This window comes from Erpetoichthys calabaricus, chromosome 1, assembly GCF_900747795.2.
Source record: "Erpetoichthys calabaricus chromosome 1, fErpCal1.3, whole genome shotgun sequence".
NCBI lineage: Eukaryota > Metazoa > Chordata > Cladistia > Polypteriformes > Polypteridae > Erpetoichthys > Erpetoichthys calabaricus.
In genome coordinates this window covers 67,032,913-67,051,834 of record NC_041394.2, presented here as the reverse complement: position 1 = coordinate 67,051,834, position 18,922 = coordinate 67,032,913, and the positions used below count along the sequence as shown (strand labels likewise).

The 18,922-nt window shown below is 38.2% G+C and overlaps 1 protein-coding gene across 3 annotated transcripts in view; it reads right to left on the bottom strand.

Moving 5' to 3' along the window:
- Window positions 1–1,842: 1,842 nt before the first annotated feature.
- The window catches only part of LOC127526745 (secretory phospholipase A2 receptor-like), a 58,250-nt gene continuing 41,170 nt past the window's right edge, over window positions 1,843–18,922 (bottom strand). For 2 of the 3 annotated variants that reach the window (XR_007934175.1, XR_007934176.1), the window contains 3 exons: window positions 4,775–4,872; window positions 2,032–4,004; window positions 1,843–2,001 (listed from right to left, as the gene is read on the bottom strand). Coding sequence is in view for 1 of the 3 variants with exons in the window: in XM_051923280.1 (XP_051779240.1) it covers window positions 3,909–4,004; window positions 4,775–4,872 (194 nt within the window). In the remaining 2 variants the exon portion in view is untranslated. Of the gene's footprint in view, window positions 4,005–4,774; window positions 4,873–18,922 lie in introns of all 3 variants that reach the window. The other variant, XM_051923280.1, reaches the window with a different exon arrangement.

The following is an 18,922-nucleotide window of genomic DNA, read 5'->3' as shown; positions in this document are numbered from 1 at the left end:
GGGATTTAAGGTGGGCTGGATCTACGAGTTTTTTCGTAGGCTCTGGTAATTCTAGTGTTAATTGCACAAAATGTGCTACTAAGTTACTCACTTACGCTTTACATTACGTATTAAATTCAGTCATTACACTTAGTTAAAAAGCTTATGGAAGAGGAGAATGGGAGTCACATTACATTCAATTTTACTTGCCTCTTCTTATGACAAAAATATATTTACACTTTAACAAGTAAAATGAAAACACATCTATAGGCCTACTAAAAAAAAACAAAAAAGCACTGAAAAAGGGGTTGTGGGTGCTCTGTGCTCTTTTCATATGGTGGCAAACTTCAGGATTCAATTAGCTAAATATTAATAATATTATTTATTTTTGGTTTTAACTCGCAGAGAGTTAAAACAACAAGGCACATTAAACCTGTTCCAAATCTGGCAACTTTCCACATATGAATATGTAAGAGTTTATTTCTATTAGAAAATAGTAATACATATTTCAGTGAAACAGACCCAACAAAGACATTGACAGGCACAGTATATGAACCAACCTTACCAGTAGTGTTGATCAGCGAATTTTTCCAAAGCATTATTTGCAGCAAATTTGCTGTGTTCATTTTCACCCTTGTTCGTCAGATTACTTACTGATAATTTTACCAGATTAGGAGAATTTTTTTTTTTAATACCAGTGCCCCATAATGTTTTGTGAGACATCCTCAGAGCTATAACAGCTAACATTGATGGGACTGCCCCCTGGGTATATAATGCTGATCATTTGCATTACAGACTCTGCGGGACAGGTCATCTGTGCTTGTAGCCAAATATGCAGGCTGATTTTTGAGTTCCAGGTCAACATAAGAGAAGGAGGCATGTGCTCTATGCCTGCATAATAATTAGCCACGTGGCGTGGCGAGAGTGAAAACAAATCTGAAGGAGCCTGACACCACCCAACAGAGGAGACTCTAAGAAATAATAATAACAAAACATTTATTACTATTTACAAGATGTTTCTAACTTATTTATAGAATAAAAAGTGCAAAGCATCAGCACAGACAGTTTAGAGAGCCTTTAGCATGACTTCAAAAAAAGAACAAAACAGAAAATTCAATTATGACATGCCACTTTGAATTTTCTGCCTTTAAAAGACATATGTTTTCTGAATTTTGACTATGATTTCAGCATTTCTGATTTGTTTTGATGAAATATATGATTGTGTGTCTCTGACTTTCTTCTTTGATCTCATTGAGCCATGGTGGTGCAGTGATTGGCACTGCTGCTGCTGCACAGCTCAGGTCACCTTTTTGGCCACAATAATGGAACATATACAGCATAAATAACAAATTACCTCTGCCTGTGAAGTTGTAATGTATTATGATAAACAATTATATTTTTAAAATATTAACTGTGTCAATTGCAAGTATCCAAATTCTGCTACACAGAGTAGGTCCACCTACTGTTTTAGTTTCAGCTGACGTCATTGAATTGACAGCCATCAACAGGTTTTGTGAGCAACTGTGAAGATGGTTTTAAACAGGCCATTATCAAATAAAACCATCTGACTGAGAAATGTTGAAAGCCATTTAGCAAATACAAGTTGCTACCAGAACCAAGATGCTAAAACCATACTCAAGTTGATAAATGGAATCTTATAAGTCATTAACCAGAATGTTTATTCAAAGTTTTTTGCCAATGTGCAGGTCAATTTTCGAGTGTCACATCAGTATAAGAGAAGGAGATCCGTGACCTATGCATGCATAATAATTAGCCACATGGAGATAAAAACAAACCTTGAAGAAACCTGACACCCCCCACACCCACCCAAACACAGGAGACTCTGCGAAATACAGTAATAATAATAAGGAAAGGTTTATTACTATTTACAAGACGTTTCTATCTTTTTGATAGAGGAAAAGAAGCAAAGTATCAGCAGAGTCTGGAGAGCCTTCAGCTTGACTTCAAAACATAGAATGAGCCAGCAGCTTAAATCATGAGATGCCACTTTGAGTTTTCTGCCTTTAAAAGACCTGCATATTTTTTTCTGACTTTTGAGTACGATTTCTGCATTTCTGCTTTGTATTAATGAAATCTATGCATACTTTCTTCTTTAATATCACAGAGGCACAATGAGGCAGAGGTTGGCACTGCTGCCACACAACTCAGGTCACCTTTTTGGCCACAATAATTGCTCCAGTATAGTTGACAGACGTTTCCCTAGCCCACAGGGGCACTTTAAATGTGACAACACCATTATAATCCAGTCAAATCTAGTTCAGTTAGTCTTTCCTCATTAACTTTAATGCAGTTTGCCAAGTTCAGAGAATATCGCAAACATTTCCGTGATTTTGGGGAACTCACTGCGAAGTGAACTCATCAATGTTCGCTCATCACTACTCACCAGTTCTAAGAGGGTGTAGATCCCCCTCATAAAATGCTGGATACTATTCTACATATGTGATAGGCTAAATGAATAATTATACTTCAAGCTATTGCACATTGTAAAAGATACATAAAGATAATTTAGCAGAAATCAGTACTGTACATTACCAATAATACTTTTATGTAATTTTACATAATTAGAATTTATGTATCAGTAGCTCTTAAATGTATTAGGTTATGATAAAGGATGTCAAATGAAGACAAACAGAATTCATCCAGAATGAATACTATCACACGTGTGCATGGGAATGGTTTACAGGCTCAAATAGTGTTATTTCCCAGCTGGCTCAAGGGTTGGTGCTGCCTTCTAATACTCTCCTTTTGTCCCTCTTCAGACCAACTGAAGACCGTACTTTTAGTAGCACCACCTCTGTTTCTCCTTCCCATGACATCACTCCTTGCACCAGATAATGATGTCCTATCTGGTCCAGAACCCACCTCCACAGACATCACTTCCTTTTCTGGCTTTCTGAAACTCCACCTCTTTCTGCTTGTGCAATACATGCACCTGAGAACATAATTGTTAACCAGTTCTATTTTGAACTCCGTTTTGTAAAGATGTTTATGTTGTTTTTTAACCTGCTTTTTTTCAGTATATGGGGTGGCCATCCCCAAATCTTTTCCTGCTTCCGACTATTTTCTATTACAATACTTTAAGAAAGGTGAGATTTCCTTCTTGGTTATGACATGGACCCATCTTTCAAAGTTAATGAACTTCAACAATTCACTTTTGTTTTAACAAAAGATAAGGGTTGTGATTTGCCACAGTCCTTAAGTCATCAATATTGCATGCCTTCTTAATCTTTTCCAATTTTTGAGTAATACACAGTGAATTTGGAGAACATCCCTTTACATTTATAAATGTTGCTAGATAATAAAGAAAAAAAACATTCAGCAAATAAATGAGAAAGTAGTATAACTAGCATACCAGAGCAAAATTCTTCAGCGTCTAGGTGACTCTGGTTCTGTGGTATATGCACTGTAATGCTTTGTGTTCTTCAGTTAAACAGAAGCAGTACCAGAATGTGAAGCAGCCAGGGAGAACAGTCCCCAGTGTGCTTCTGTTGATCTTTAAGAGCATAGATGGAGGGCTGGACTTTTGCCAGGTAACTGAGAAAGTAAACATGTTGGCCATGTTGACAATTGATGAGGTGTGTTATGGCCATTTCAGGCACTCAGTAATGGTAGCTGTTTTAAATATCTGGCTCTTCTAAGGTTTTGATAACCTAGGCTGGCTAGTATGATCTGTTCCATCAAGCATTTTATATTATGTTACTTTGCATGTGCTGAGATTCTTGAGCTGGCCCAAAAATAAGAAATTGCAGCTATAGTCAATATGTATGACAGTAATCAAACATTAAAATACCACAAAGAGAGCACACATTATTAAAGGAATACAGATATGTGGGAATCCATCTTAGTGAAGAAATGCAGATATGACCAAGTATGAAACGGCACATTGTCCACGTTGTCTTCACACCTTTCTATTCATCAGTGTTTAGCCTATTGAAAATACTTCCACTATTTATTTTCCACTGAAGGTTTCCTGTAACATTTTGCTTCAAAAGATTATTCTTGACCTGAAAAGGAAAGCATTCTAATTTTACAAGTCTTGTTTTTAACCACCCATCCTTCTCCTTAGGGAGTAATAGGCTCAAGGTAGGAACCAACCCAGTCTATCACAGTGAGAACAACCACATCCACTCATAGCAGATCATTTTACAGACAATAGTCAACTTAATTTGCACATATTGAGAATTTGGAAGAAAAATGGGAGCATACAGTGAAAAACCCATTTAGACATGTGAATTTGCTAACACCAAAACCACAGTTTTCTAAAGCCAAATGGTTACTGTATAAAATAACCATTCATTCTCATAGTCTGCTTAATCTAATTTTCTGACAGAAGGCTAGTGGTTGCTCTAATTGTACTATGCAGAATACAGGACCAATACCTGGACAGTCCAGATATAATCACATACACATAAGACCAATTTAGAGATACCAATCCTCCCAAATTCAGTAACCTAGGTTCTTGCGCCCAATCATTGTCTTGGTGGAGTTTGCATGTTCTTCCTGTATCTAAGCGAGTTTTCTTCAGGATAACACAGCATTTTTCCCACATTCATAAATATGCAAATTGGAATTAGAACTGTATGGTTCAAAGTTAACTTTATTTGTCAGTCAAAACCACACATAGCCTTGCACAGCAGCATAAATTATGTCTCTACCTCATTTATGTGACAGAATAAGTAACAAAATTAACAAGAATAACAACTAACATAAACAGGAGTAAATAAAAAAGGGTGAATGAGCCCTGTGATGTTGAAATAGACATAATATCACATACCTGTTTTAAGATGGCTTCAGTGACTTTTGGGTCCTCAGGATTCATGCCACTTTGTATTTTGATAATGACCTTCATTATTTGCCTTTTATTCACCATACCTAAGTTGGGATAAAAGCAGCACCACAAAAACAGTTAAAATTAACCTTAGTCTGCCAAATACTTATATCTTGAAGTGTTCTTTTTCATACTCTTGCATATCTTTACATTTCTGGCCATATAACCGTGTCCTTGTGCCAACACACCTCTGTTTAGTGATTTTGTATTGTAGGTACTGGTGTTATTAAAAGTTCTCAATGCAAATCCAACTTACTAATGAGCCTATGAGAAAGAAGGTCTGTATATCTGTAAAGTGTCCAGGACATGTAGTGTTCCCTCTGGAGTGTCAGTCAGAACACTATTAGAAGATTCAGAGTATTCTACACAACACCTCAGAAGGAAATTTATTGGATGAAATGTAAATAAATATACATGTGCTGTCTACAATAAAGAAATAAAGAAAGGATACAAAAATTAAATTTGTAATTTACATAAAAAACCCACTAGATGCCAGTATTTTTCACAAATGAGTCTAGTTATTAACTCACTGGCGGTATGAAAGTTAAAAAAAAAAAAGTTTACTAATACAAAATACTAACAAACATAAAGTAAAGCATTACACATAAATGCAGGAATGTGAAAAAATACTGGTATAAATATTATTGTATATACATAACGCTGAAGCAAAAATTCTTATTATGAAAATGATAAACATTACATTTCATGGAACATTACTGCTTAAATATATAACAGATGGGTAATACAAAATAAGTGCAAATTAACTTACTTCCTATTACAAAGTATTAATAACTCAGTGTGGAAATGATTAGTACATGTGTATCTTTTCCTCTTATCTGAAAATCTGAATCTTAGAATAATTATCCAAGCTTGGGAGAATTGGTCACAATCCAGAAAGAGACAACAGTAATAACCATTGGGAACATTCACAACTTACTCACACAGAGCTAATTCAGAGAGCAAGTCAAGTCAAGTCAAGTTGGGGAGCATGCACTGGTACAGTGTGTTGCCGCACCCACTACACGATGAAACAACTCGGGTGTCCGGTTTGCAACCCCCCCAGGCAGACATGCGATCCAGTCCCACCCTCCAGAAATGCCCCTCTATGTGCTGCTGCCAGGTGTTACGTGGGCGACCCCTTGGCCTGGTCCAGCCACTCGGGTCCCCAGCAATGAGGATCTTACGAGCCGGATCACCCTCAGGGAAACGTGCCACATGGCCGCAGTGCCGTAACTGACACTCCCTCACAATGCAGGTAATGTGCTTCATTCGGGACTCCATGAGCAACCACTCATTCGACACAAAGTCAAACCAAAGGTACCCAAGGATTTTCCGGAGAGACACAGTACCCAAAGGTATTCAGTCTTCGTCTCAGGTCACTGGATAGCGTCCATGTCTTGCAACCATATAGCAAGACAGGAAGCATCAGGACTCTAAAGACTTGGACCTTCGTCCTTTTGCATAGATATCGGGAGCGCCACAGACCTCTTTCCAGCGACCTCATGACCCCCCATGCTCTCCCAATCCGTCTACTGACTTCATAGGAAGAGTCACCAGAGACATGAATGTCACTGCCAAGGTAAATAGACCTCACGACAAGGTTGACACTCTCTCCGCAAACAGACACACTGCTGATAGCTGTACCCAAGAGGTCATTAAAGGCCTGCATCTTGGTTTTTATCCAGGACACTCGCAAGCCGAGACACTCAGACTCCTCGTTCAGTCTCTCGATCGCCCCGATCAGAGCCTCCATTGACTCTGCGAAGATCAAAGTATCATCAGCAAAGTCAAGATCCGTGAATCTTTCTTCACCAACAGATGCCCCACAGCCATTGGACCCCACGCAACACCCCGTCCATACAAGCATTGAACAGAGTAGGAGCAAGAACACACCCCTGATGAACCCCAGAATCAACTGGGAAAAATGCAGAGGTTCTGCCTCCACTCTGCACAGCACTCACAGTACCAGTGTACAAGCCAGCCATGATATCCAGCAACTTCGAGGGGATCCCGCGAACCTTCAGGATGTCCCACAGGGCACATTCGAACACTTTGCGAAAATCGACAAAGGCTGCAAAGAAACTCTGCCGATATTCACGTTTGCCCTCCATGAGAACCCTCAGTGCAAAGATGCGGTCGATGGTAGACTTCTTAGGCGTAAAACCAGACTGTTACGGTCGCTGGTAGGTGAGCAAGTGATCACGGATCCTGTTGAGGACGACCCTAGCAAGAACCTTACCCGGCACAGAGAGCAGTATTATCCTCCTGTAGTAGCTGCAATCCAGGCGATCACCCTTCCCTTTCCAGAAAGGGACGACAAGTCCCGTTTTCCAGTCAGTTGGGTTGATGCCAGTCTCCCAAATGGAAGCAAAGATTTTTTGCAATGCCAGGAGGACAGCCTTACCACCAGCCTGGAGACGTTCACCCCAGATCCCTGCAGCCTTTCCCCCACTCATCTGGTTCACCACCTGTGCAATCTCAGTGAGATTGGGAGGTTCAGAGCTAATTGGAGGATCAGCCTCAAGAACCATGAACCCAGAGATATCCAACGTCCTAGCTGGAGGATCAGCTTTGAACAACTGCTCAAAGTAGCCAGCCCAGTGGGTCAAAACTGCAGTGTCATCCGTAAGGACCATTCCATCAGCCTCCCTGACTGTGACTCTCCGAGGAACAGATTTAGATGTGTGTAATGCTCTGATTCCTCCGTAAGCAGGACATGGATCGCTAGACCACAGATGATGTGTCACTTGCTCACAGATTCCTCTAACAAACACCTCTTTATCTGCCCTCAGAGCCCTCATAGCCATCCCTCTCAGTTCCTGGTACAGAGCAGAGTTGCCATTGAGCCATGCGCTGTGATTCCTCTCGATGATATCCAGGGTGCCCTGCGAGATGAAACATCTACTTCTGGGAACACTGGTAACACCAATACAACCCTCAGCAACCTTCAGGGTCTTGTTACGGAAGGTCTCCCACATCACATTAGGATCGGCAGTTGTACCCAAATCTGCAATTTCCTCACACAAACTGCGTGCAGACTCATTAGCAACAGCTTGGTCTTGTAGTCTGGCCAAGTCCAGGCTCATTTTCCTAGTAGTTGGTAACCTACTGGACCTAAGCTGGATCCTAAGAGTAGCAACAACAAGTCTGTGGTCAGAATTCACAAACTGGGCACTTCTGTACACACCACAGTTTTGCAAGAGCCTCCAGCGTACTGCCCACTAGGATGTGATCAATCTCCTTCACCACACCACCAGTATTTGAGTACCAAGTCCAACAATGCGCTTCTGGGTGCTGGAAACAGGATCCAGCGATTCGCAGCCCTGTCAGTGCCAGTGGCTGCATTGAAGTCACCCATGACCAGAGGAGTGTCACCCCATGGGCACCCATCAACCACCGATCGAAGATGGAAATAAAATGTCTCCCTCGCCGAGACATCACTCTCCACGATTGGCGCATACACTGAGACAACAGACAAGGCACCCAGAGAGTGCTGTAATCTGAGTCTCATAATATGCTCATTGAAAGGAGTGATATCGGACACCATCGGAAGAAGCCAATCCGCTACAGCAACAGCAATTCAGAGAGCTCAGTTAATTAAATCTTCTTGACCTTTATATGGGGGAAACAGAGTACCCAGAATAAATATAGAAAATGGAAAGAATGTGCCAACTCCACATCTAATATGCATTGAGCTAACATGAGTGACCAGACCAATTTTAGCAGAGATCAGCAGGAATCACCAAGTGCCTACAACTATACTTGATGGACTGGATGTCATTGTTCTATGAGAAATTGCAATATTTGTTGTTTTAATGTTAATTTTGGAAAAATACAGCCCCACAATTTCCCATAATTGGTGTATTATTTTGTATTCTGCTGACTAGGTCAGCCATGGCATGTCTTTTCCATGTTTTTCCATACTAGTCATTGACCTCTTGTACCATTGGGGAATGGTCATCTTCATTGGACTAGTACCATAACAACCATAAAATGAATAAGTCACCATGAAATGAATGTAATCACTGAAAATCTCACTGTAATTGCAGGCATACATTTTGTTCTGCAAGGAATATGTGGGCCTAAATCCAGCCTGCAAAATGCACTCCATACCATTAGAGACTTACCAGATTGCTTAGCTGTGGGCAAACAAGAATGTATTCCTGTAAATTTCTTTCATTTGAGACATTCAGTACATGTAGTCATTAGCATAAAGGATGGCTCATCTGACAACACAATATTTTTAGTAGATCACTGCTTGTCTTCTTTCCGCTATTTTTTCAAAAAGGTACATGTATAGGTGTAACAAGTGGTTTGTGTGGAACACAGTCATCCTTCTCGATGAAACTCTTGACAGATTGTCTTGCTTCCTAATTACATTGATATGAGAGCTGTGATGTCTTATGTATTTCTCTTAACCAACACCTGTGTTTTTTGTGCATAAATTTATTTTTGTTGTTTGTGCAGTCAATTATAATGATTAACAGTTATCACTGAAAAACCTTTGTAAACACTGGAAGAAGTATTCAAAATTTGATTGCAGTCTACTAAATGTGGAGCTACTGGCATCAGTTATACTGAGGCAACACAAATAGTACAATCCAGCTAACCAATAATGCCCAGCATTTTTCTGGCTAACATGCAGTCATCTGGACAATGCAAGGTCTAGAGCCGGAAGTTGAATTTTCAATTGTTTTTGTGATGTTAGGTCACTATTACTTTTATGTACTGTACTGTAAGTACTGTACCATCCATTTAGTTGTAATGCATGGCTACACTGAGTTCATTTTTGGTAGAAGAAATGAGCATCTAGAAAATGAAGAAAAGGTGAGAGGGAATTATAAAATTTCTAGTGGGCGCTTTGAAAAAAATGTAAGTCTGTGTAGAATATTTACAGATTTCTTACAACTTGGTCAGTGGTCTTTCCACATGAATGCATTTAATGCAGGAGTTGAATTTCTTTGAACTTGGTGAAATTTACTGACATGACTGATAAACTTTTGTTTATAATAAGATACATAACAATGTTTTAACCAGCAAATCCTGAGAATGCAAGAGACACCAATCTTGCCATTTACTTGTCATATTCAGATTTACAATGTAAATCAGCAAAGCAGGACTCTTGTTTCCATTACATATTTGTACCAAGCAAATACATTAAGTGCACCAAGTGAAAACCTAATAGGTCCTTCCTTCCATCTTACCAGTATGTTGTAACTGATGCTTTAATGGGAAGAGCTGTGATACTGACTCCAATGACAGAGTGAAGTTTTACATTCAGACATGTACAGTACTCATTTTTTAGATAGAAGTAAAGCTTAAGGGTCTTCAGCTTTTCCTTCTCTATAGTTTCAATGCTTGTCTTGAGGTGAATTCTCCCACAGAGTCGGCCCGAGACATAAGCGAACTAAGCGACTGCTTAGGGCCCCGAGGCCACCAGAGGGCCCCCAAGAGCGCTTGAAATGTCCCAAACGAGAAGATTTTTTTAATTGTTATTATTATTATTGGAATTACAAGGTTCTAACTTGCAATAGTTTATTCATAAATAGTTACAAAACACAAACTGGTGTTGTTACTTTGTCTACATGTATTAGATGGTGGTGAGGTTGTCCGATATGACATTCTGTTGTCTATACATTATCACCCAGCCTGAAGGTTTTTTTTTACCATTGTCATGACAGTATCTTTCCAAGTCCAAATAAGAAACATCCTTTATTTTGTTCTTTCTGCGGGAAAAAATATTCCAATGCATTATGTCATTTTTCATGGCGACTCTGCCAAGTCATTTTTAACAAATTGTCAGTCTCACCAAAGAACAGCTTCAATCAGCAATCTAACTACAACACAGATAGGCTACTTCTGGGGTCTCCCGCTTTGCCAGGATTAAAGGACACCCATCATATTATTAAAATGAGGAAATAGTTTGGAGGGCACAGATGAATGCTATTCCCCTATTTCTGTATGATGTAATTTACCCGGAATATACAGGAAAATCGGTGCATTTTAAAGTTAAAATATATGTAATTCTGCAAGGTGTCAGACATAAAGTGTGATGTACTGTATAAATGTTGACATGTTGCATTCTGGTATGGATCTGCGTCGCTTCGATTTAACATACAAGATTTATCCAAAATCTCATTAATTATACTAAGTGTTACAGCCCCACAGTGAAACAGTGTGGCCAAATGACAAAGAAATGGAAACAGAACTTTATAATCCTTAGGGAACATATTAATATTTTGTGATATGTTATGTCTACAGTAATCACATAAAAATTCACTTATGTTAAGCTGGTGTGAGCTGGTGTCATAAATCATGTGCATGAACGTGCATTGTAAAGGACATTATATTTAATGCGATCAATCAGAATAACATCAGGTTACAGTGTTCCCTCTCAGTCTCCGTTGAAAAGCTGCAAAAAAAGTTATGTCACAGAAAGGACATATCCTTCTATAGCAGACAAAAGAAAGAAGAAGAAAATAGAAGATGAGAAGAAACAGCAAGATAAAGGTAAGTTACATGACGAATTTCAGCATTTCATCCTTAATCACTTGCTAAATAGAATTATTCAGTTCAGTCAAGGTATGTTCGGCTAACGTTAGCTAGTTGGGGGTGAGGGGAATTCATGACAAGGATATGAATGCATGTGCGCCGTCATAAAATTAATGTATACCGTAGACCCATTTTCTAAAAACAAAAAGTTCATATATATTATTTTACAAAAGATGCGTCAGTTTAGAATGGCATCAACTATGTCAACTAACCATGGCAGTAGCCCTGGATGTAATGATACACGACAAGACGCTTGGTTTGGGTCACACTGTAATCGAGTGAATATAAATAAGTTTTAACAAAGTGTAACATTTTTGAAGTATTCCAGCTTCAGAATAATACATTCAGAGAGAAACTACAGTATTCAGCATAAAATCAAGTTATATATGATATATATGTTATTTTATTTTGCTTCTTTTGAAGAAGATAGATGTTCTGCACTTTTACATGTAGAACATTTTTTAACAAAAAGAAATTAAAGAGTTTAACATGCTTACAGTATATGCATGGCCTACTGGTGTATTTGGTTACTTTTCAACATACCACATTCAGTATATAACTTTTCATCAAACTACTCAAAGTACTGTATATCTTTGTATGAGCATTTTCATCCCAGCCCTCAGGCCCCCACAGGCTGTCTCACTTTTTCCTCTATTATAACTCCCCTCTACAACAGAGCCAAGCAATCAGTAATACTGAACAGCTGGTATAGGTGTGCTGAGACTTAGGATAAAACAAAAAGTTGAACTGTCCAGGGGAGCCTGAAGACTGGGTTAGGAAACCTTCACTTTAAATATTAAAGTGCGCATTAACAACCTCTGCTCCTTAGGGACAAGCTGAAAGAGATGGGAGTAGATTCATACCTGGTGGCATGGATAGTGGACTATCTTAAAGACAGACCTCAGTATGTGCATCTCGGGAACTGCAGGTCTGACATTGTGGTCAGCCACACAGGAGCACCGCAGGGGACTGTACTTTCTCCGGTCCTGTTCAGGCTATATACATCGGACTTCCAATACAGCTTGGAGTCACTGCATCCACTAAATAATGTCATCTCCAGACAGAGGAGCAGCTTCAGCGACAGACTGCTGTCACTTTCCTGCTCTACTGACAGACTGAGGAGATCGTTCCTCCCACACACTATGCGCATCTTCAATTCCACCCGTGGGGGTAAACGTTAACATTATTCAAAGTTATTGTCTGTCTGTATACCTGCATTGTTATCACTCTTTAATTTAACATTTTCTTTATCAGTATGCTGCTGCTGGAGTATGTGAATTTCCCCTTGGGATTAATAAAGTATCTATCTATCTATTTATCTATCTATGAGACCACTTTGATGAGTTTAATACCTTTTAAGATTAAAAGCCACAGAAGGATGAAAACATGCCAGGCTGACATTGGTATAATGTAAAGAACAGCAAAAACTAATAAAAGCGATAATGAGTGTGTTAAATTTATAGTAGGTATGCGAATGATCAAGCATTGGCAATAGTAGTTTTGGCAGTGCCAAGGCGGTGGGAATCCCCTAAATTTTCTTAAGCTTAGGGCCCCATAAAGGCTTAGGGAGGCCCTGCTCTCCCAAGTGCATGAGCTCCCCACGGAAACACCTTTTCAGACAAATGTCATGTATGATAATCAACATCCCTACAGCAAGGAACAGGTAAAGGTCTGAATGAATGGTGCAATGTTTCTTTTAAGAAGATCTCCACACTCAGGTGTGCAAACCAGGAAAAACCTCCTTTTAAGTTTGAAAACAAACTATAGCTAATGGAAGAAGGGTAAGCATTCACTGGGAGTGTGGAAGACTCATCAAAAAAGATGGGATGGAAAAGAAATCTAAATATGTGATAAGGAGTGGGAAAGCAAGGTGAAAAAAAATGTATTCACTGAATAAATAAATTCATATTGATAGGGGTGTACAGAGACTTTGTGATTTCCTGCTTTCCTCTCTATTATAAGTTTACATTAATAACAAGAAAATTTTACCAAGACACTTATATCAGATGAAATGAAGTACTTTTTAGGGTTTTTTTAATATTAGCATACTGCAGTGCCTTTGCATTTGTAATGTCAGTATACTCAATTTCCAATGTTATTTATGATTCATTTATCTATAACAATTGTAGGATCATATTAATCTAACAACATATATTTCATTGAGAATTTCCTTTTTATATTTTTCAGCAGTTACCTGTTGTGTTTGAAGATGTTGTGGGTGACGCTGTGAAAATAAAAGCAAAGCAAAAATATAATTCAAATATGTCTTGGAATATTTCAATAACTTACTTAGGGCCGGTTTATACTTAATGCTCATAACGTTTAAGCGCACAAAACATGGCTGTGACGTGTTCACAGCGCTCGTTTGACGCATTCTCTGTGCATGTCATCAAAAATTAACATGACGCGTGCATAAGTTGCAAAAATATGGGTCACGTGTGTGTTCAAGTTTTGGTACATAATGTCAGCATCATTGTTTTCTATCAACATGTGATGGCAGGTCTGCAGCTCCAACAGGATCAATCTGTGTGCTTTAGTATTTGATGAATGGATCAATGTGGTGACAAACTTAAATTCTGACTTGCTAATGTCTTCATTGTGCTTTTCTTCATCCATTTCTCACATAGGCAATATTCCCTCTTTGTAATGACGCAATATACTTAAAGGTCTCACACACCATCTTGACATTTTGTGTCGCTGTTGCCATCTTTTTTTTCTGCGCCTACAAAACAGCATCAGAATGCAAAGAATTTTAACTTTTAACATCTTTCTCACCATGACGATTTCACACACTGCCATCTGGTGGAATCCTCCAGATTTACTTGAAGTATGCACGCAAGTATAGAGAGAACACTGCTTAAATAGCAGAAGAGTCCTCAAGCTCACGCATCGTGTGCCATTAAGTATATTGCCAGCCTTAGAATTCAACAGTTTTGACAAGAAACAGATGGAACTCAAGAGTAATTATTGTACTTTGTACAAACATGAAGGTAATTTACGTAGTTCTTGACTTGCATTACAGTAACATTGCACAGGTAGTACTATCACTGGAATATATTATAGACTTGATGTTAAATATTCTTAAAACTGTAAAAAAAAAACTAACAACTAAAACAAAGCTCTAAAATTTGGCCTGTACAGAATTAAAAAAACAAAACAAAAACATTTCTATGTTCCCCAGGGGAAGCTTCAGTTAAAAGCACCAGTAAGCATTAGTATGTCCAAGTCAATGGATAATAAATTATTGTGGATGAAATTTAAAATATCTGCAGGCAGCGATAATTTGTTTTTCTAATGAGACTTGGACAGATACTAAAACAGAAACGTAATTCAGAAATGGCAGCTAAAAAATTTTTAAGAGGCATCATACAGCAAAGACTGCAGTGCAGTATATTGGACTTGCATAAACGCTTTAGAAAAAAGAGAGGTGCATCCAAGTTAAATAACATCCCATAATGGTAAAAAACTGAATAAAAAGTGATTTTTACAATAAATGATATTTGTGCTCATCCACTTTCAACACAAATTAATACGCCTTTACCCAGACCCTAGACTTTGTTGTTCATTTTTTTGAATTGCTGAACACATCAATAAAAACTTGACTAATACACCACACTACAAATATACAACAATGCTATGCCTTCATGTGCTTATTGCTTCCTCAGACACGCAAGCTGGAAAAAAACAACACAGAATGTAACGATAAACTTCTCACTAATACTCAGGAAACAGACCATAAGTAATTTCCTTATTTTTCTCCCCCAAACCAAAACAGAAACGAAGCTCTATAAAATAAAAATAAATTTGGCATATAAAACCTGATTCACAATTTGTCATTTAAGGCCTTTATATATTAAATCAGTTTTATTTACTTTCTCTAGATATTATTTACCTCTTGTCGATGAAGAAGTGGGTACTGTGACTGGTGCTGTAAAGTTTGAGAAAGAAAAATAATGCAGATATTAATGAAGTATTTTCATTTGACTAAATAAAGGAAAAGACATTTTTAAAATTTGTTTAAGGTGTAGATTACAGTTGATCAGAGTTACTTTTACTTAAAAAGGATCAGTTTAGCTCTTAGACATGGCTAGACCGAAAGGATTTTTATCAGTGAGTGTCCAGAAGCTTGGAAGTTGAGAAGGATGGACTGATAGGAAAGAAGGAAAGAAAACCTATGATTACTTTGTACAGAATATATTCAAATATTTAACAAGCTCCTGATGGGTTTTGTAACACATACGTATTTCAAGCAATGTTTAAGATCCTTTGAACTTTAAGAAACTTAATAAGGCCATCGGAGAACAGTCTTATCCCGTAAACATGGAAAGGGCAAGAGACGGCCATCCTGCCATTTACTTATCAAATTCAAATTAACAATTAAGATCAATAAAAAAGGACACTCTTCTCCATTATATATTTAAATATATATACAGAAATCCTTTTTGTTTAAGTGCAACAAATTTGGAGCTAGTATAGCGTTTCTTTCATCTATCATCCTGCCAGAGATATAAACGTAATGTGATGCTAGGTGCAATGACAGAGTGAAAAATATTTTCACCATTTTACAAACAGACATGCATTCATTTCTTAGTAGAAGCAGAATGCAATACTTGTCTTGAGGTGAACTCTCTCAAGAGCTTGAGCTCCCCAAGTAGGCAACTTTTCATACAGTTTTGATAATTAACATCCGTAAAGCAAGGAACAGGTAAAGCTCTGGGAGAATGTTACAGTGTGTCTTTGAAAAAGATCTCTACACTACACTTAGGTGTGTAAACCAAGGGGACACCTCTTTCAAAGTGTGCGTGCAGACTGTAGATAATGGAAGCAGAATGAGCACTCATTGGGAGGTAGAAACCCCATCAGCAAAGTAGGGATGAAAAAGAAGATTGCATATGTAATAATGAGTAGAAAAAAAAGGTGAAAAAAATCTTAAAAAAATCTTATTAACAACTAAAAAAAAATAAAATGATATTGATAGGGGTGTACAGAGACTTTAGGTTTGCTGCTTTCATATCTATTATAAGTTTACATTTAATAACAATAAAATTTTACCAAGACACATATCAGGTGAAATTGACTACTTTTTAGGGTTTCTGATTATTAGCAAACTGCCATGCCTTTGCATTCATACCCAATTGCCTTTGTTATTTATGATCCATTTGTCTATAACAATTACAGCATCATATCAATTTAATAACATATATTTCATTGAGAAGTGTTTTATTATAATATTACAGTATTATATATTATATATATTATAGTATATAATATATATATATATAGTCATACATATGCAAATTAAAGGCACCCGAAGGGCTCAAAAGAAGGTAATTTCATTCTGGACCAGGGGATGGAAGAGTGCACTGATCTTTTCTCTTTTCTCCCTGCAGAACAACCAAGGGAAATTCAACCTGGTCCCAAAGACGTCACTTTCTGTTCTAGGCTCGATGACATCCTCTCCAGGGGCCTCATGTATAAACGTTGCGTACGCACAGAAATGTTGCGTACGAACCTTTCCACGCTCAAATCGCGATGTATAAAACCTAAACTTGGCGTAAAGCCACGCACATTTCCACGGTAACTCATACCTTGGCGTACGCAATTTTTCCGCTCGGTTTTGCAGACTGGCGGCACCCAGCGTCAAAGCAGTGCTACTGTTCCTATGTGGTTACTCTTTCTTAGATCCACATCCACGGCGGCGGCTTTATCAAATACACTGAAATTAACCGCATATCGTTCATAAATTTAATGCATCTGATTGTAATTAACCTGTAACAATATAATGGTCCACAGAATGGTCAAACTACTGTTCCTGTGTGCTCATCCTTTCTTTCTTAGCTCCACATTCCTGACGCGGCTTTATAAATACACTGAAATTAACTGCATATTGTTTATTAGTGTAATGCATCTGATTGTAATTAACCTGCTGCAATATAATGGGCCAGGGAATAGCCATAGTATTCCAAATACCATAACTGCTTTAGCGTTGTTACGCTCACTGCATCTTGTTCTTCTTTTTGCTGTTCCCGTTAAGGGTTGCCACTGCGGATCATCTTTTTCCATATTACTCTCACTGCACCACTCGGAGTATTTATATCACTGTATCTGAGTGTGAATAACAGCAGCAGATGATCGGAAAGAGAATTATCGGTATATAGTTTCAAGTACACACTACCTCAACCACGGCAAAAAGCGTCAAAGCCTTTCCTGTACGGACCTTGCGTTTCAGAAACAGTTTCATCCCAAGAACTATAAACGCACTCAATCACCTCACTATAAACTTGCACTACAGTTATAATATTGCACAACCTGCGCTACTTTATAAAGCGCGTATGATGACAATATCATTTTTAAGATGAAATGCAGCAAAATATGTTGCTTACAGTATACAGATAAAACTTTAACTTCATTTAAATAATCCATCCATCCATCCATTTTCCAACCCGCTGAATCCGAACACAGGGTCACGGTGGTCTGCTGGAGCCAATCCCAGCCAACACAGGGCACAAGGCAGGAAACAATCCTGGGCAGGGTGCCAACCCACCGCAGTTAAATAATCTGTATTGTTAATAAATAAACATGTGAGGACACGGTGCCGCAGCGTATAGCTGGTTCAAGGATAGCTCCTGCCTTGCGCTGTATTCTTGCTGGTGCTGACGCGACACTGGAAGGATAGACGAATAGAATAATTAAACACGTACTACGAAGATATTTCAATGTTCCTTAAAAGTTTTGAAGAATCAGCGTTCTAAGCTTACAAATGGCTTAACGTCTATTACAGAGCTGATTGTGTGTCGATTGGAGAAAGAAAAGTATGGACAGGAATTGGAGGTTTGAAAGAGACAGTACTTCTGTAATAAATTATTTCATTGAAGGTCGCACATGGTGCAGCAAGCCTCTTGCGTGAGATATGAACAATCACTGCGTCACCATGTTCCCATATTTAATAACATGCTTTCATTCCTATCATCATGAAAATGATATCACGTATACATCTCAGTATTTTAATTATTCAGAGAGCTGTAATATGTCGAATGTAATGCATTCTGTGCCCTGTCAGAGAAAGAGAAAGAACGGAAGCACGTAATGATTCACACACATAGAGCACATAGAAGATCAAACACGGAAAAAAGCATTTAACATGCTACTTGAGAAACTAGTAAAATAAATGATTTTAAGATGAAGTTTATGATGTTCTACTTTAATGGCAAAATAAACAACGTGATTAAAGTGGAAATTTCGAGATTAAAGTTGACATTTCGTGCTTTTTTCCCACTGTGTGCCTATGTTTTTTGTTTGTACCCTAATAAGCTTTCATATGACACTCAGACGGTGGGCTACGACTTGCCTTTTCACAGCGACTTTGATATGTGATTTCTTTTTTATTTCGGGCACTGTGCGACTTTGTGAATTTGATCTTTCGAGTTTTTCCGGCACTCTGTCACTCGATCAACTTTCTTTTGTTGATTATACCACTGTTTAAACCAACAAATAGTACGTTTTTCCTTTGCCTCCACTTGGTATTCGCTGAAATTCTTATAT